The sequence below is a fragment of the Homarus americanus genome, unplaced genomic scaffold, assembly GCF_018991925.1.
Source record: "Homarus americanus isolate GMGI-L3 unplaced genomic scaffold, GMGI_Hamer_2.0 scaffold42643, whole genome shotgun sequence".
Lineage (NCBI taxonomy): Eukaryota > Metazoa > Arthropoda > Malacostraca > Decapoda > Nephropidae > Homarus > Homarus americanus.
The window spans coordinates 2,214,479-2,232,677 of record NW_024747582.1 but is presented as its reverse complement, the minus strand read 5'-3'; the positions used below and the strand labels follow the sequence as shown (position 1 = coordinate 2,232,677).

At 35.8% G+C, this 18,199-nt stretch overlaps 2 protein-coding genes across 2 annotated transcripts; one reads left to right on the top strand and one right to left on the bottom strand.

The window, feature by feature from the left end:
• The first annotated feature begins 622 nt into the window (after positions 1-622).
• On the top strand, positions 623-9,298 carry LOC121879688 (ras-related C3 botulinum toxin substrate 1). The gene is made up of 4 exons (XM_042386416.1): positions 623-796; positions 2,057-2,237; positions 2,904-3,038; positions 4,217-9,298. Exons 2-4 carry the CDS (start codon positions 2,082-2,084, stop codon positions 4,370-4,372), a joined length of 447 nt encoding a protein of 148 aa, XP_042242350.1. The 5' UTR covers positions 623-796; positions 2,057-2,081; the 3' UTR covers positions 4,373-9,298.
• A 5,934-nt stretch (positions 9,299-15,232) lies between these two features.
• LOC121879687 (putative ATP synthase subunit f, mitochondrial) lies at positions 15,233-17,796 on the bottom strand. The gene is made up of 4 exons (XM_042386415.1): positions 17,663-17,796; positions 16,549-16,664; positions 15,855-15,948; positions 15,233-15,589 (listed from the first exon to the last, which is right to left on the bottom strand). Exons 1-4 carry the CDS (start codon positions 17,739-17,741, stop codon positions 15,558-15,560), a joined length of 321 nt encoding a protein of 106 aa, XP_042242349.1. The 5' UTR covers positions 17,742-17,796; the 3' UTR covers positions 15,233-15,557.
• Positions 17,797-18,199: the final 403 nt, after the last annotated feature.

Sequence of the window (18,199 nt, the reverse complement as noted above, 5' to 3'; positions counted from 1 at the left end):
TCATGTAGAAAACGAAATTACGTAATCTTGTACACAGAGAGAGAGAGAGAGAGAGAGCATGTTATTTCATTTCAGAAACTACACCACATGTACAATAATTTCACCATAACTTTTATGATGTAACATAACCAATTCACATCATCTTGTACACACAAAAATAAAACCTTACATTTTTATTTAAGGTTTACCATAATTGCACACCTGTTGATCATTTCTCAGGTAACAGGGTAATGAGGTCCCAGGAGAACCCCCATTGGTCCGTTGCGTGTGGGGGAGTAGTTAAGGGGGAGGGGGTATTACATGGTACAGTAGTTATTGTGTAATATGGAGACTTAGATTAATATATCAGTTTAATTACTTAACTGTTTAAAATATGTTATAATAATTACTTTAGTTTCATCTTCAGTTGGTAATCAGATTTACCTTATATGCAAAATTTAGGTAAAATATTGTTCTTAGGTAGATATATTTTTTTTATTATTGTTTTTGGTGAAAGGTGTAAAAAGATCCCTATAGTTTTTGGTGAAAGGTGTAAAAAAGCCCTAAACAGTGTAAAAAGAGCCCTATAGTTTTGGTGAAAGGTGTAAAAAAGCCCTAAACAGTGTAAAAGGAGCCCTAAAAGGTGTAAAAAGATCCCTATAGTTTTTGGTGAAAGGTGTAACAAAAGTCTAATTTTTTAAAAGGTGTAACAAATGCCGTAACTCATACAACCATTTCTCTACAGAGCCGTGGGTAAGACATGCCTCCTCATCAGCTACACGACCAACGCCTTCCCCGGAGAGTACATCCCAACAGTGTAAGTATCGGCTCAACGTTATTGTTTTGAGGTTTACGAATACAGTATCTAAATTAATGTGTGTGGGGTAGGGAGGGGAGGGTGTACCTGTATATGGGGTCACCTGAACATTAGCCCTGATAAATAAACTCTAATGGTAACCTAACCTAAACCACCTAACTTAATCCCACCTGACTTAATCGTACACAGTCTAACTTAATCGTACCTAAACCTAACTTAACTTAACCCCACCTTCAGGTATTTTAGGGTGTTTTATCATCAGGTGAAATAAACCGAGGTTCCTAAACTTAATGAATTCACAAAAAAGGTCTCGTTTTATAGTCTTATATCGATCCCTGTACAGTATTACCAGATTATAAATTGAAGCTGTGTGGTGAAGTGTGTCGGAGCGAGGGCAGCACATCTTGGTGAAGTGTGTCGGAGTGAGGGCAGCACATCTTTAGTTCAGAACAAGCACAGTGTTTATCATTATCCTCACCTTCCATATGAGCTGATTTCATTGAGCTATTTTCGTTGTGCAGTATTGAAATTTATCTTTTTTTATTTAGCTTTTGTTTACTATATTATTATGAAAAAAATAGGTCACTTTTACCTCATTATTAACATTACTGGATGTATCAAAATATTTATACACACTACTGTATAGATTTTTGTGGAGATTATGTGAATACTTTTATTTCAATGGCAATATTATCCTGACTTGTGGGACACCTCACTCATCAACAAGTAAGGATAATGTTGCTGGCGTAATACAAGAATTCATGTGATATCCATGAAAAATCTAAAAGGTAAACTGTATATATTTTTTCGAAATGTTTAAATTGTTAATATTGTTAATAATCTATGTATTTGGCCCATGTTAGGTGGTTTACCTTTGTGGTTAATCGACAAAATTTAGCATTGCTGGTCCTACACGGTTCATTATTTGTTTCGTTCTTTTCAGCTATAATTTTTGTCTGAGAAAAGTTGGGTCAAATCAGTTTATACTTAGAGGAAAATTTCACAAGGCAGGTAGACAGTGGATGAGTTATACCATGTTCTTGTTATCTAGGTGAGAGAGAGAGAGAGGGGGGGAAGAGAGAGAGTGGAGGGAGGAAAGAGAGAGAGATAGATTAATTTATTTATTTGTTTTCCCATAATATACAACCTTTGACACAAAACCCTTACCGATAGATTGCTCTTAATATGATGCTTTCCCCCACAAGTTTGTCTGTCGATGCATCTCACGGGGTACTGTACTGATGCGGTTCCTTCCGGCAGGTTTGACAACTACTCTGCCAATGTTATGGTTGATGGCAAACCAATCAATCTAGGGCTCTGGGATACAGCAGGTCAGGAGGACTACGATCGCTTGCGTCCACTCTCCTACCCACAAACTGACGTCTTTCTCATCTGCTTCTCTCTGGTCAACCCTGCCAGTTTTGAGAATGTTAGAGCAAAGGTATCAACTTATTCTACTGTATTTCATCATAGTTGTTTCTGTGTAGAGTACCTTTGTCTTGCATCAAGTACAATACTGTATTAAGAAATGGTTCCATCACAAAACATTGAAAAACATTCTAAAACAAAATACATTACAAGAATATTTAGAAACATTACATTAAGAATATATTTAAACAGGAAGAAGAAACCTCAACATTACTATAAATATTTACCCTCCATCAGTAGATTCACTAAAACCAAACATGTAAGTTATCTTGGTAGCTGTTTCACCTCAGCCTTGCGTTTCTCCACATTTGAATTTTAAGTCCCACATTTACTTTTTTTTCACACAATAACTAGAAAAAGACTTAACTGATTGAGAATAAAATTAGACAAACCAGGTACAGTACAGTACAGTTTTAGATGCTTGATATTTAAGCCAAGTTCAGTATTTTGTATTTTCCTTTGTTGCTTAAAAAGTTATGGTAAGGGCAGACATCACCACCAGGGACTGTCTAGTTCATTAGGTGATGTAAAGGTGAACAAATAGTTTGCTTTGGCTAGTGTACAGAATTAGCATCTTACTTTGACAGCCTTTGTGTGTATACTGTATGTGACTTAGGCAGACATCAAACTCATTAGAATGTGTATATGACATATTCTCATACAGGTTTTTATCTTCCAGTGGTATCCAGAAGTGCGCCATCATTGTCCCAACACGCCTATAATTCTGGTGGGGACAAAGCTTGATCTTCGGGATGATCGTGAAACCTTAGACAAGCTTAAGGACAAGAAACTTACTCCAATTTCCTACCCTCAGGTATTTCTTCTTTCTGTTTGAGGGGTGACTGTGGAGGTCGAGACGAGAAATCAAATTTTAGAATTGACTTTCGACTGGTGACAAATTTACTTTTTGATGAAGGAATTATGTAATTGAAATGTTATTAATCTAACTATGTGTTCAACTGTCTTAAGTCACTTAAAATAAAAAATTACAATTTATTTTGGTACTTGCATCTAGTTTCCAATTTTTTCAAAGGGTTTTTTACTTATATCACACAATAATTGTTTTACTGTTAATACGTAAATAACCACGTATCACCCTCTTACATAGTAACCAAGCGTCCACTCCAAGACATTTGTTGTGGTAGCTGCGGCCCCACAGAACCTAATGCTAATATGGGAGGTGAGGCATCTGGTGTTTGCAAGAGATTATCTCAAGGTGATTCACTAGAAAAGTTACGTATGTCAATGAATGAGTTTGGAAGGGTAGGAGAAAGTTGATGGTGAATGTGAACAAAATGATGAGTATAGGTAGAGTGACTGAAGATGTGGATGTCCTTGGAATGAGAAATAAATGAATTGAACCAGAGAGTAACAGAGGGTGAAAAATAATACCAATAGATGCATTGAAAATATATGAAGAAAGACGCCACTTGTAATATTTTACCTAACACCAGACGATTTTATTCAGCTCAGAGGAGACCCAATACACAAGGGGTTATAAAAAGTATGATAGAGAGTTAGAATGTATAGAATAAGAATGATATAAATAAGGAGATAAATGTGGAAGTGAAAAGAATGAGACAGAGAGTGGATCAGGGTTTAGTAAAGTGGTATTGGTGTTAAAGCAAGAATAAGGAGTTTAATATTGATGATGTGGGTGTATAAGAGGGGGAGGGTAAACCAGGGAGATGGAAGGATAGGATGAAGAATACACATGAAGTAAGGGATTAGTCAGGCAGGAAGCAGTGGTGTATATGAATGTGGTTTAAGGGTTTCTTATAGAATGACTGGATGACAGCAATGGAGAGTTATAATGTAACAAGTACAGTATTTTCTCTTTTATTTTCAAGCAACTTAAATATAAATGACTGGGTACAAATTGTTACATGTAGAGGTTTGTTTATCCCTGGGTCAAAGCATCACTGTTATGATATGATCACTACACAACACTAACTGTTTATGTATTTATAATGCTGAATATTTATCTTGCAGGGTTTATCAATGGCTAAGGAGGTCGGTGCCACAAAATATCTGGAGTGTTCTGCCCTAACCCAGAAGGGCCTCAAGACAGTGTTTGACGAGGCCATCCGTGCCGTGCTCTGCCCCATTAAACCCCCAAATAGGAAACGCAAGTGCGTCCTCCTCTAAGACCCAGCATCTAGGTACCAAATGAGTGGATTTTTGAATAGTTGTATCAAGGCTTTGGAATCATGTTGACCACTTGTGATTTATCAACTTGTCAAATTGGCCCTAAGTATTGGTATACTTCTCCTTATGGCCACTTTGCTCAGATACATCATAGGATGTCTTACAATTTGATTTTGAAGTGAATTGTGTATTTCATGTTGACAGTGACTATACATATATCAAGTGATTCTTTTCCCTTGACGTTGAAGGAAAGAAATGTCCATTTGTGGGACAAAAAAATCAGTGAATGGAAAATGGCAGTTGGACATTGATAACTTGGGTCACAGTTACTCTTGGCTCATGAACGGCTAAATTTTTTATACAAAGTCTTATGATGGCAGATAGTGTAGGGTCCCTTCCCAGGTGTTGTACCCTCTAACTTTTGTCTTGATTTAAAGCTATAAAAAAATTATTTTAATTTTGTATTACTCATCAGAACGTTGTATATTTGCAGGTAAAGCCCAAATGGCTTTCATTGCACGAGCACAAATACCTCCTTGAATTGTACTGGAATTTGACATGTTTAGTGTAATCATATATTTGAGGTCCAGGTCGTTAACCTAACAGCTGCCTGTTTGTATTAGTGTTCTACAGCACAGAATCACACATTATTTGCCTCCATTACATTTGTATAATTTTATATAAATATATATTTTATTCATTTCCATGTGAGCAGTACGGTAGTGAGATTATAGTCCAGTAAATAGTGTACCTCCCCCAGCAGTCGACACACCGTATGCACTTATGATCTCCGAGAGAACATAATTTGTGCCTTGTTGTATTGCTTTTGGGAATTGTAACAATATATTCCAGTTCAATATGTGAACTAGAAAATGTTTGGATAATGACATTCAATTTTTGCCTTTTGTTGTCAAGGGATGATGTGAGCCATAATGTGTGAAGGTGTTGCTTTGGCTGATGAGCTGCAGATATTGTACAGTACCATATTACTACCCAGTGTCTCTTAAAGGATTATACAATATTTTTAATTTCACTTATTTTCTCTAAGGATTATCAAGGTGTAGAAATAATAGTGAAAAGTTAATATAGTGTTTTGATAAGACTTGCAGTTGACATATCTAAAATATAAACCAGAGTTGGTATTTGTATTGTTCTTTACAGTTAAGTGATGGCAGATCTTTGCAAGAAAACCTCAAGGGTTTTAAATTTATAGCATTTTAGTGACATGAAATAATCGAGTGATAAAAAGAGTGAGAACTGCAGCTTATAATTACTGTTTATTGTGTGATGGGGACGCTGCTTTAATGCTTATATGGGCTGTTCTGCACAACACAGGAAGTATGTATGAGGGAAATAAGTGACCAAAATAACATTAATATCTGTGATCATTATCAGTATAATTATCATACTTCACCTGGACTGTTTTCATAAATTGTGCACAAATGTAATAAATTTTAGATACTGGATGGAATAATGTTTTCTGTAAAGGTCTTTGTTATGTCATTGTGTTCAGACTTGTTACCATTGGTCAAATATTATGCTTAGTAGTCTAGTTCAGCAACTTTATAACCTCTGAGATACAAAATTAGAAGCAAAATTATTTCTTGAGGTTATTTTATATTTAGTACATTTGAAGGTATAGTTACTGAAACATATAGTTAAGTGATCTCTGTTTCTTTAGTGTTTGTAACTGAGTTAGTTTTGAAGGAGTAAATCATGGCAGTAGATTAAATTAGAATGGTGTACTGGTATGTTCAAGAAGAAGCCTTACAACTCAAAACTCCTCACATTTCCATATAACCACATACTTTGGTGCAACTGCATAGTCAACATTGGAGTTAGCAATGTTAGTTGTTAAAACTGAATATCCAGAACTTGATCTTCACATTTCCATAGTGATTCAAGGATCATGATTTATTGTAAGATGCCAACATGTCGCCGTTGAAATTTGGCAAGTGCTTTTAGATAGCCAGGGTATTTTAGCACTTTTTTGTAAGTGCTTGTATTAGCACTGCAATTTTAAAGGTCTGTATCCCACTACCTGACAAGAAGGGTTTACTAAGCAACATAGCTGTTATTGCTGACCTGCCGCTTCACTCCAAGAAATGTCAGTCAAACGAGCATGTTTCTTGTGCCAGATGGCACATATCTTAGGTAATCAAGCAACAATAATTATTCAGTAACAACAGATGCTATGTAGTGTACAGTTTAATGTTTCAGACAAGGCATTATTATGTCAAGTCATACCCATGTAGTGTTCTTCCTGCCATCCATGTTGCTCTTGCTGTACTGCCCTTTATAACATAACAGGTGACTTATTACCAACAAAACTGATGTGTCTAGTTTTAACAACAACTGTCTTCAACATGGGTATAATTATTTAGGTTATAACTGCTGACCACAAGTTTTCATTACACTACAAACTAAACTGTATTGTGTAGTAAACATTTTTTATCAGATAGTTGGATTTGTCTGGTTTCATCTACCACTTCATTACATCCAAAAACAAGTTTATTCATGAAAAATCATTGCATGTTCTATTGTTGTTGTTTTTTAAGTTGCTTTACGGTAAGTGTTGATAGTGAAAATATTCCTTGTACATAACATTTTATATATGCTGCCAAGGTCAATGATACCTGTTGGATGATGTAAGATAGTGAAAACTAAAGTGGCTTTAACTATGGATTAATGTTGTTTTAGAGCATCTTGTGTGTTTGTATGTATATATACATAAGTGTAAGATGTATATATTAGTACACACTACACATTAATAAAACCACTACTGTAAAATTATTGGCATGGGACTCTATTTTTTTAAGTTTGGGAACAATAACTTTCAGATATTTTTGCGCACAGCAAAGAATTTATTTTCTTGTTTGTAACCAAAAATGGTGATAGATTTTCAAGACTATAAATTATTGTTCCTTATAAACAGATTCAGATATTAAAACATTCATTATCTTCCACCTTTCCAATAATAATAGAATGTGATGCCTTTGAATATATTAATACTCTAAAGGTACTTGGCTTGTAGATTTTTTAATACATATATATATATTAAAATAATATAAATGAAAAATATGACATTATGTCTTTACTCACAAGATGCATCTCCTCTGAGCCTCCTTTAACAGTTCAGTGTATCGAGAGAGGTACAGCCGTCTCCCTCTAGTGACACGCTGTAGTACCTTTAAAGTAATTCTCATATTGTAAGTTTTGTATGTGATTGGTAATGGAATGCGACCAAACATCTTCACAACCCTGGCTTTCCCACGTGTAACACGGTATTGACGAGGACTAGTCTTTGTGACCCGTCGTGTGTCGTTGACAGTTGATAATTTGGCAGTGAAGAACAATAATGTAATGGGTCATAAATACTAGTCTTTATATACTGGTTCTATTAAATGAGTTAATGTGCTAACCCCAAAAAGTGTTAAGTTTTAATTGTCTAATATAGGATGTGCATTATCTTCAGTTCTAACTTTTTTAAAAATATTTCAATCTGAAGTCAGTCTATAGCATGAAAAGAACATTTGTAACATTGTATATACATTTACATACAACACTTTCTGCGATGGTCCTGCACACGTAGGTTCATAATAACTAGACAGATATGTTTGTTACTTAATTGACACATTCTCCGATATGATATTTGTGATTTAAGTGTACGTATATGTGGACCATTTAGCCTCGGTCACCCAGGAAAGTATTACTCTGCTTAAAGTAAGGGTTTGTCCTTTACACTCATTCATGATTCTGTTCATTCTGTAGTACTGTACTACTTGTTGCTGTCTCAGATTTTAACTATTCATTTGTGATTGTAGTAATTATCTCGTCTTTCTCTTTTAATCTATTCCGTCATTTACTTTACTAACTGATGATACTTTTCTGTCTGTCTGTGATTTGTGAGGCAATTCACATTGTTTACACTCTTATGGCAAATCCTTCAAGGATGTGGTGGCCATGCCAACACGAGGAATACTTCGGTAAATATTTTGATTGTTGCCAGGGAACTGCAGCACTTTTAAGGTGTACAAGTGGCTGGCGACAAAATATTCGGGGAACAGTAAGTTACACTACCCCACTATTGTTGTGGAGACGAGTGTAATTGATGATTAAATTTGATTTAGCATTTTCTAAATAGCGATGAAGAAATACAAAGTTATTTTCATGCTTCTGACATTCTGTAGAACACAGTTTAATTGGTAATTAGGAGTTTCATAGGTGCTACTTTGAATGTGAAGCCAAGCCAGTCATCCTGGTGTCTGGTTATATATCACTCCCATCATAAACGGCTGATGAAATTGTCTCCTCCTTTAAGCAAGGATGTGAAGTGGCGTACTTCCCCCCCCCCTCCCCCTTGCAGGCTATGGACATTGAGCATTGGTGTAAGCATTTTCAAATGGGAAGAAGATAAAGGTTCCATCCATTTTTGTGTATTTTATGGCATTGAAACCAATAGAACATAAACTAAGAATTCTTGCCAAATGCTCCTGTTGGATACAGTATTGTAAAGAGGCATAAAAACATATCTTTTAGATGATGTAAAGGATGGAGTTAAAATATCATTTACTTTCACAAATTAACTACTACAGTATTTTAAGTAAACATGTATGGACAGCCTTATAAATTGTTCACTGTTAAAACTAATGAAACCAATTAAGCTGGTCTTTCCAGCACTAATGGCATATACATTTAATATGTAATCTTTGCCAGTTTTGTCTGCATTTGGCAAGAGTTCCTTGTCCAAGCTGTCAAGAATAATGTATTTGTATGAGACCTAAGTAATACAATGGGCACCACTTGTCATTTTGCATAGCCTAATTGTGCACAAAGTTCAGTGATTAACATGTTGAAGTTTGTAAAGTGTTTTTACATTTGTAAATAGGGATGTCAAGATATGATGAAATAAATCTGTATAATTATTTTATTTCATATTTCTTCTTTCCTTTTTTACAAGCACTTAATGCCTTGGTCAAGTGTTCTGGCCACAAATTATTTTTAAAATTCATGTTACCCATCAGTCTAACACAGTGAAAAAGACATTAACTCTAGCACCAACAAGTGTGTTGGTGCAAACATTATGTTCTAAAACACTTTTACACACAAACTCACATTCTCTTATACAAACAACCCTAAAAACCCAGGTGACATTCTTCAAAGTTCTTAATTGTCGCGGTATATTTTGAATGTCCGGGCAAGACGAAATAATTTGTACTGGATCTTGTTTAATTGGTAACTCAACTCAGGTGTAATCTTTGTCTCAAGACTCTTGCCTCATAGTTAGTTACCCGCCACCCATTGTGATGGATGCACGTCCTTCGACCTCTGTTCAGTATTTTATAGTTCTTTTGAGGAAATATCAATATTTTGTGTTTTGTAGTACTGTAGCTATAAGATAGGTAGAGTATATGATATAAAATTGCCTACAAGTAAGAATTGTGTGTTACAAGTGTGTGTGTCAGCATCACTCCCCTGCTGTGTGTGGCAGCGTCAAACAACACCTCTTTCATCACTCTACACTCCAGACAACTCTCTAACTGTGCTACAATGAAAGTTGCATGTAAGTACAGTACATAAATCTAGTTTTTTTTATTTTGTAATGATTAATCCATTTATTAGGTGACATGGAATTTTTTTCAAGTGTTTATTTTGGCTGAAAATATACCCGTGTAGGGGTCGGGTGGGTTTTACATCGCCCGGGCTTTATGGGATAATCATAGACACTTACAGAAACTCAAATTTTTTTCCCGGGTAATGTGTCTTTCTGGAAAATTCTGAGATACATTTTCCAGTACAGTACAGGGGCTCCCCCAAATTCGCTGATTTTTATTTCGCAGTCCTCTAATATTAGTGGATGACACCCTGGATATACCCAAGAATGTCTGTGGGTAATTTTAAAATTGCCGGCGTTTTTGCGGCCGGGACAGGGAGCTATTTGTTCTAGAGACAGTAATTTCCTTTACCTGTATTGTAAATATGTGTGTGTGTGTAGACACATACACACAAAACACATACAAATAAATAATAATGGGAAAATACTCTCACAAATAATCAGAAACAAATTTATTACAAATGTAACAGTCTATCCTCAAATCTGTGCTTTATTACTTTATTAATAGAGTATGGACTTGAGGGTAGACTCACATTTTTAATAAATTTGTTTCTGATTATTTGTGAGAGTATTTTCCCATTATTATTTATTTGTATGTGTTTTGTGTGGGTGTCTATCTACACACACACACACATTTTGGGCAAACACATACAGGGAATATACATTTCTTTGTACACAAGTAAAAATGTAACCCCCCTCCCCCCAGTCTGCAAATGTTATTTGCCGATTCGAGGCCATTTTGAGAACCTCACCTCCGTGAATTTAAGGGGCCCCTGTACTTGGAAAAATTCGGGTTGAGTCATCTCGTTACCCAGAAATCTCTCATCCCCTGAGGAGATCTGCTCCAATTACTCCAGCTAACGGGGATATCCCTTATAGATATTTACACATAGTGTTGTTCTGTATATACTTTTATAATATATACATGCACACTATTACACACACTTTCGCACAATGTTGCATGCATACACTGTACACACACTCTTACATTCACACATACACTCCTTTGCTTGCATGCACACACACACACACACATAATAATGCAGGTTGGACCTCGCTAATCCGTGAAGCTTGGGACCAGACCAGTTCCACATTAGCGAAAATTCCGAACCATCGAAGCTGAGGTTAAAAAAGGCAAAATAATGCATAAAATGTACTAATTACTGTCTAATTTCTTCAGTATAGACATCTTTTCTAAAATAGTTAATGTTACATGCTTACATTTTGGCTGCATTACAACCACTTCCACTGCTTGCTGGTCTCTTAGAAGGCATATTTAGGGGTAAATTATAAGTATTAAAAGGTAAAATAGTGACAGCAGCCACTAGAAGTGAGCTATGACACCGTCCCAAACATTGAAGCTGCTGGACTATCGGGGTCTAACCTGTAATGGTTGCCCCTCGTGTTCAAGAATGGCCAGCCCTAGGACCACCTATGCATGAATTTGTTTAAGGTGCAGAAGCTGTCGCCAACACAACAACCACACCCAAAGTTTACAAGCTATATGACCCAATGTCAAGGAATAATAAAAACGACTAGACAGCTCACCAACTGCACTGGCTAACCAAAAATTCAAAGCACGATCCACAAATTGATAAACAGCCAGATCCCCAATAGTTGTTGGGTAGACAGTGGCACACATACATGCCTTTACAACACACAAACACCTATACAAACCCTTACATAAACATATAAATACACACACATGTACACACACTTATACAAACAGTCATCCTCCACATTACATGTACAGTATTACAGTACTGTATTTCCATTACTTTTTTTCTGAAATATGTCACCAAGAAAAATATATACCTGACCCTAAGGCATCAATAAATCAGTTAATTATCACCACCACCATTTTGAGGATTTTTTTTTACACTTTCTTTAAACACCGGTAATTTGCATATTATATGTTAATAATAATACACAAAAGTTATAAATTCAACTTACCTGAGATAATGTTGCCCATTGTGTGGTGGTAGTGCGCATCAGTTGATGTTATTGGGAATGAGTCAGACTTGTAGTACTGTTTGGTCATCTGTCTCCCTCACCACCAACACACTTCCACCTTTACATCCAGGATACAGTAATGGCTTTGTGGGTTCTCTTAGTTCTGCTGCTGTTCTACTGGCTGGCCTCTTACCACACATCTTGAGTAAGGGTGACACACTACAGTCTTAAACATACCAGTAATACTTGTTGAAACAGAGCTTACTGTGCTCATAAGACGAGTTGACCGGGTGCTCACACGAGACACACAAAGTAACTACCTACCAGTGTAAAATGCTCTGGTGAACACAGTAACAAACACAAAACAAGCTAGTTTAGTTTTGTGATGAATATTCACCCCTTTCCATGCAGTTGAATTTTTGTGCCACATCCCAAATTTATTGTTCATAATTTACAAAAATTACCCAAACCTGAATATAAGTGGGAGATGACTGCCTCAAATTGCCTCTCATGTGATCCTTAAAGGGTTCAGGAAAAATATAAAACTGATTTATCCACCATAGGCCAACACAACATCTTGAAAACACAAGAAAAGAAGAATAGAAAAAGTTAACTAAACGAAGTGTAGTAGACAGTAGCCCAGCAGGAGCTACACTGATACCTATGGGCTAAGGTTAGTATTTATAATCATGGTTTTAGTAATAAAAAACTAGTACTGTATACAGAGGGGTCCCTGAGTCGAGGATGCCGGTAATTTCAAGCGGGATCCCAGTACAGGAGATCCTCGACTTATGAACGAGGTTAAACTTGAAATTTACAGTACAGTATTTTATTTACCTGATGACATATTTTTTACTTCCATTTACTGTATTTTATCATTCAATTTCTTCTTTTGTCTTGAATTTAGTGATTTTAGATGTATATAAGGACTTAGGCTATGTTAATCACTGTTCTGTAAGTACAGTATATCATGTGTTCCGATTTCTGTACAAATCTGACTTAAGAACGTCCTCAGGAACGGAACCCGTTCGTAACCCGGGGACCCCCTGTATATTCATAAAAAATTTTGTAATTAAAATTATATTTTTTACATTACTATACTGTATATTGTTTAACATCACTTTATGTACAGTATTTCCATTATTTGTTATATATGGGGTATTATTCTTGTTCTGTATGGGCAGGGTTGTTTTAGCATTAACCCTCTTAACCTCAGAGCTTGAGACACACACGTGCTTGAAAACTTTCGCTCAGCCTCGAAGGTTGTTGCCGAAAAATCTTAAACGAAATACGTATATATTTTTTTTAGGCCTCATTTCACTGACATGGAATTGTTTTATTAATTGTAATGGCGTCTCTTCTAGCATAAAATTGTATGAAACCATAAAAAATTTAAAATTCTTGAAATTTAAGCCACATTTTTCGAGTATAAGTTGAAAAGGAATGAAAATGTTTAGTAACGTCTCGATTTCCATTCACATTTTGCTTGTATTATGGTGTTCACTGATATGTACTATATACCAAAATAAAGAACAAAGCCTGAAGAATATTGAGGTATAAGGAAAAATAATATAACACAAAAAATCATGGAATAATTAAAGGGCAGAGCGGTGCAGCCACTTCTTGCTCTAATGACCAAAGAGACACCACACGGTGAGCAAGACCATCTTGGGGAAGGTGATAAAGCTCACACAAAGAAAATGGCACCCAAAGTTCAGTCAGATTCTCTGAATAGTTTTTGAGTTATTTGAAAATATAGCCCATTGGACGTTAGCGTCGCGAGGCCGAGCGTGACTTATTTCACTTTTCATGTTCAACGCCACAATGGTGTTGTGTGAGGCTGAGAGGGTTAACTTAACCTACAGAATTAACCCGTTCATAACTCAGGGACTGTCTGTATGTGTCATTTGGGGATCATTTGAGAACAGCATCCTTTAAACTTCACATTTTTCCCTTAAATTAATTTAATATTTCATCTACAGTACAATACTGTATATTAAAGGCCTAATGCTTTCAAAATTCGAAAAATTCCCAAATACAGTACTGTAGACCTAAGTAATTTACCCGAGTCCTTCATGCCAGCATTCTTTGCCGTCTTTCCTTCCTCACAAATTTTTAAAATCCTCCCCATCTCCCTTTTTAGGTTTCTTCCCCACACAATAAATCCTCTCATTCTTTAATACCACCTAAACTTCTCCAGGTATTCTTGCCCTAATGAATTCCCCCAGAACTGATTCTTGATCCTTTTAAAACCATGAGATAACCTTCCTCGCCACCTTTCATTTTATCATCATCTTGCATATTTCCACCAAGCTCGAGTCTTTCTCTTCAATCCTTGTCTTTGTTAAAATAATTACCACTATCAACCTCTCATCCCATAACACTCTACAGTCTCTTGTTTTTAATTTTCTTGTACCCAAACACCTCTGTGGCCATGACTTCACTCTGGAACTACTCCCAGCATATTCAGTACACAAGTTCATTTTGTCTTATTCATTTCTTTACATACTCTCACACCAAATCCTTAATTTCTTTGAAGGGATCTCATGAAGATTAACCCCAGCTTACTTCACCTGATGATTAAACCTAACCCAACCCCACATTTGTTTAATCAGGAGAATTTACCAGGGAGTTCTTTATCTTCAGGACATGTCACATGCAGTTTATTCGATTATATCCATTTCATTTTTATATCCACCATATGATAATCCTCTACCTTTTCCCACCTCTATATACAATGGATTTATTTCTTAATGTGTTGTCCCCATTATCAATAAGGTTAAGTTGGTATGGTCACAGAAGCAAGAGCCAGTGAGGGCACAGTTAAGTATAGCTACTCTCACCATACAGGTATCAAAAACTACTGCTACCATTAGTGCATGACTAAACCTACCAGTGTTGGTTACAGGTAAAGTATTACTAAACAGGTGAGTTATTTACCAAAAGAGTAATACTGTAAAGATATATTCTACCATCATACGATACCTAAATACCACTGTACCTCGGAAATTGTCTACTTCCACCCTCAAAACTACGCAATTTATTGAATATGTTGTCTATACCACCTACAAAATTACTGGCCAACTTATTATTGGTGAAATACTTTAGAAAACAAACTAATTAACTATCTCACTAGCTCTGTGGTGTACTGGAGATGTATATCACTCTGCTGCTAGTTGCTTCACTATTAGGAGATATGATCAGTGCTGTCGGGTGAAGGGGGTTCAGCAAACACCATCCTGACATAATAAAGGTAACAGAAAAAAGTAGGTTAACAGATGATAAACTGTGTATATTATTTATAACTTTTAATATTTTATACATAAAAGTTACTATTATTGATACATACAGTTTTATACAATCTTTCATATCATTCTACACACCAAATTAACAAAACCATAGATGGTCAATTTCCATGTTGGTGCCACACAGAAAGGCCAGTTTAAATAATTGACTGAAATGAGCTAAATTCAGATAACACCGGTTGTTGTGGTGACGTTGACTTGGTCCTCTGGAATCGTCAACCTCGCAATCCTCAGTTTCAGGGTGTCCAGCGGTGGTGGTAACAGTGTGCCTCTACTGACAGGACCTGGAGGCTCACAAGCAGTAGCTCAACATTTACCAGTGGTACTTGTGGTTCCTGTGGTGAACTGTAAAACAAATTTACCATGATATACAACTTTATCATACAATCACCTATAACAATAAACACCTTTACCACACAATCATTTAACAAGATCATGAAAACAATATTACAATTAAAGTACAATATCCTTTATAAAGTCATCACCTATAGGCCAATTTGAATACAACAATCTCGTCATTTCTTATTTATGCCCAGGAAACAAACCATGTACGGACACACAGCCCGACACGTATCTATATGAATAAAAAACAATTACCGTAAAACCTTACCGGTCTTTCCGTAGTTGATAGCATAGAAGAAGATCATGCAACCAACCATCAGCTGTCCAAAGGGTGCAAATCCAGTTTTCTTTGGTAGGACATACTGGGGAAAACAAGTAATTATGGTGTTGGCTGCAGTGTTATGTATGTCCTGGACTATAACTTTCTTTTTTTTTTCATAGCATTACAGTCCATTAGTAACCTGGTTGGCTACAGTCTGGCATCAGGGCATATTACCTATAGTCTGGCATCAGGGCATATTACCTATAGTCTGGCATCAGGGCATATTACCAAGATACAACAGGAGTCTACTCTAGTTACAATACAAGCCGAGGGGACGAATGCACTCCCAGAATTTAAGAAAGTAACAATAAACAGTAATTATATACATGAGTATAATCTGGATATGTATATAAACTAGTTATGGATAATTGCTGGTCTGTACTAAAGGCTTTATATCAATATATCAACAGCAAAAAGCTTTTTCTTGCAATATCTGGTAAGCTATTGAGTGTTTATTGAAAAGACAGTAAAAGTTAACATGACGAGCATTTGTTCATCATTAATAGAATGAAAAACCTTGGAAAAAAAGTACAGTACTAAGACGATAAATTCACAAAAAAAAACGAAATAAAATGTTCCAATATAAACACCATTACGGATACACTATGTTGACTCCTTTCTAAATACAATATTAACCCACCTTGTGTTGCCACCTCCAGAAGGCACGTGACATAGCACCAGGCAGGCCACTGACGCTACGACGGCCTAACCAACTGCCCACCTCTCCCAATTTCACCTGACCGAAGGGAGTGTCAGCTGAAACAAAAAGAACTGTGTTAGAAGCCTATTACAACCTACTAGTGTACTTTATGCCATCACTTGAGCCAGCCTAATTAATAATCGTTTGTTTATGAAAATGTTTTAACGAATAAAATTCATACCCGAAGGTCATTTACTATAAAAGAAATCGTCATGAAAAGTAATATATGATCACCAGAACTATCTATGAAAATCTATAGTGCTCAATGATTAACAATTCTTTAGGAAAAATAGTGAGAAAATTACAATACTAAAACATAAATTAAGCTACACTGCGAAAAAAAATGAAAAAAGTCAAGGCACAGTTTAGACACCACACATATATGACATAATCTGGATTTACAAAACTAAACCATGCTTGAAAATCACATAACTAGCCTGTGGGGGAAGATGGTTTATTATGATGGTGCTTAACGTTTTTGGGGTGATTATATAACATTGTAAGATGATGCAAAACCTCCCGGGTGATCATTTAAATATAGCAGAATGATTAAATACCATTCCAGTATGATTTTTAATCTGCAAGACAATCGTTCACTGGTATCCTCAAAGGGTTAATGATTTCCAATTGTTAATTTGGAGTTGAGAATCTAAGTACGTTGGCAATAACATAAACAGTTATCAACACAGTAATACTTCAGTAAATACGTGGTTTAAATTAATTATACCTGAGTAAATATGATATAAACAAGATCAACCTCATTCATCATCGTCATTTCAAGAAAACTCTGAATCAACAAATTAATATATCATACATATAAATAAACAAATCTTATATCTCAGCACATATATACAATTCAAAAGCTATTAGAGTTCACCAAGAAGACTGACAACATCAATAAAGGTCATCCGGCCGAGTAAAATCTCGTCAGCTGATCGTCAGAGAGATGAACTTGCAGACGATGTTCACCTTCCATCTCACTCACTCTCTCCCTCACACCACCTCACTTACTCTCCCTCAATACACACAAATATCAGCCTCAACTGCAGCTTACGTTTGCCATAGAACCTGGCTGGATCAAAAGGCCCATGGACCTTGGGGTTGTAATCAACTGGATACTCTCCGAAACCCATGACGACCACCGGCCTCAACACTGAACACGAGATGACGAGGAATGACACACTATTACTACCTGTGTGCTGCTCCGCCACTCGCCGCCGCACAACACCCACACCAGAATACCCCCTTTATTCAAATTATATCTTAGTCATACATATAGATAATGAATATATATTTGAATATATTATTTTCTTTTCCAATTTAAGTATGATATGAGAGCTGAATCAAATGTGTGAGTTATATATAACCATGCACTACTTTGTATATTTACATTAAACTATGAAAAAGCTTCCATGAAAAATTTTGCATTATAATAATAAGTATAATTAGTGATTATGTTAATAATGATAATTTTTGTTTAATTAAAATTATAAATTTTGTATTTAAATGCAAAATTACGACTATTTAAGTTTTCAGAAGATCTAATATGATGGCGCTGCCCTGAGTATAATTGTTACTTAAATATCAAACT

Coding starts and splice junctions, on each gene's coding strand:
- LOC121879687 (XM_042386415.1), bottom strand. CDS start 17,741: ATGGGTTTCGGAGAGTATCCAGTTGATTACAACCCCAAGGTCCATGGG. Junction 16,665..17,662: donor AGCCAGGTTCTATGGCAAAC/GTAAGCTGCAGT, acceptor TTTTTGTTTCAG/CTGACACTCCCTTCGGTCAG. Junction 15,949..16,548: donor TCTGGAGGTGGCAACACAAG/GTGGGTTAATAT, acceptor TGTTTTCCCCAG/TATGTCCTACCAAAGAAAAC.
- LOC121879688 (XM_042386416.1), top strand. CDS start 2,082: ATGGTTGATGGCAAACCAATCAATCTAGGGCTCTGGGATACAGCAGGT. Junction 2,238..2,903: donor TTGAGAATGTTAGAGCAAAG/GTATCAACTTAT, acceptor TTTATCTTCCAG/TGGTATCCAGAAGTGCGCCA. Junction 3,039..4,216: donor CTCCAATTTCCTACCCTCAG/GTATTTCTTCTT, acceptor TTTATCTTGCAG/GGTTTATCAATGGCTAAGGA.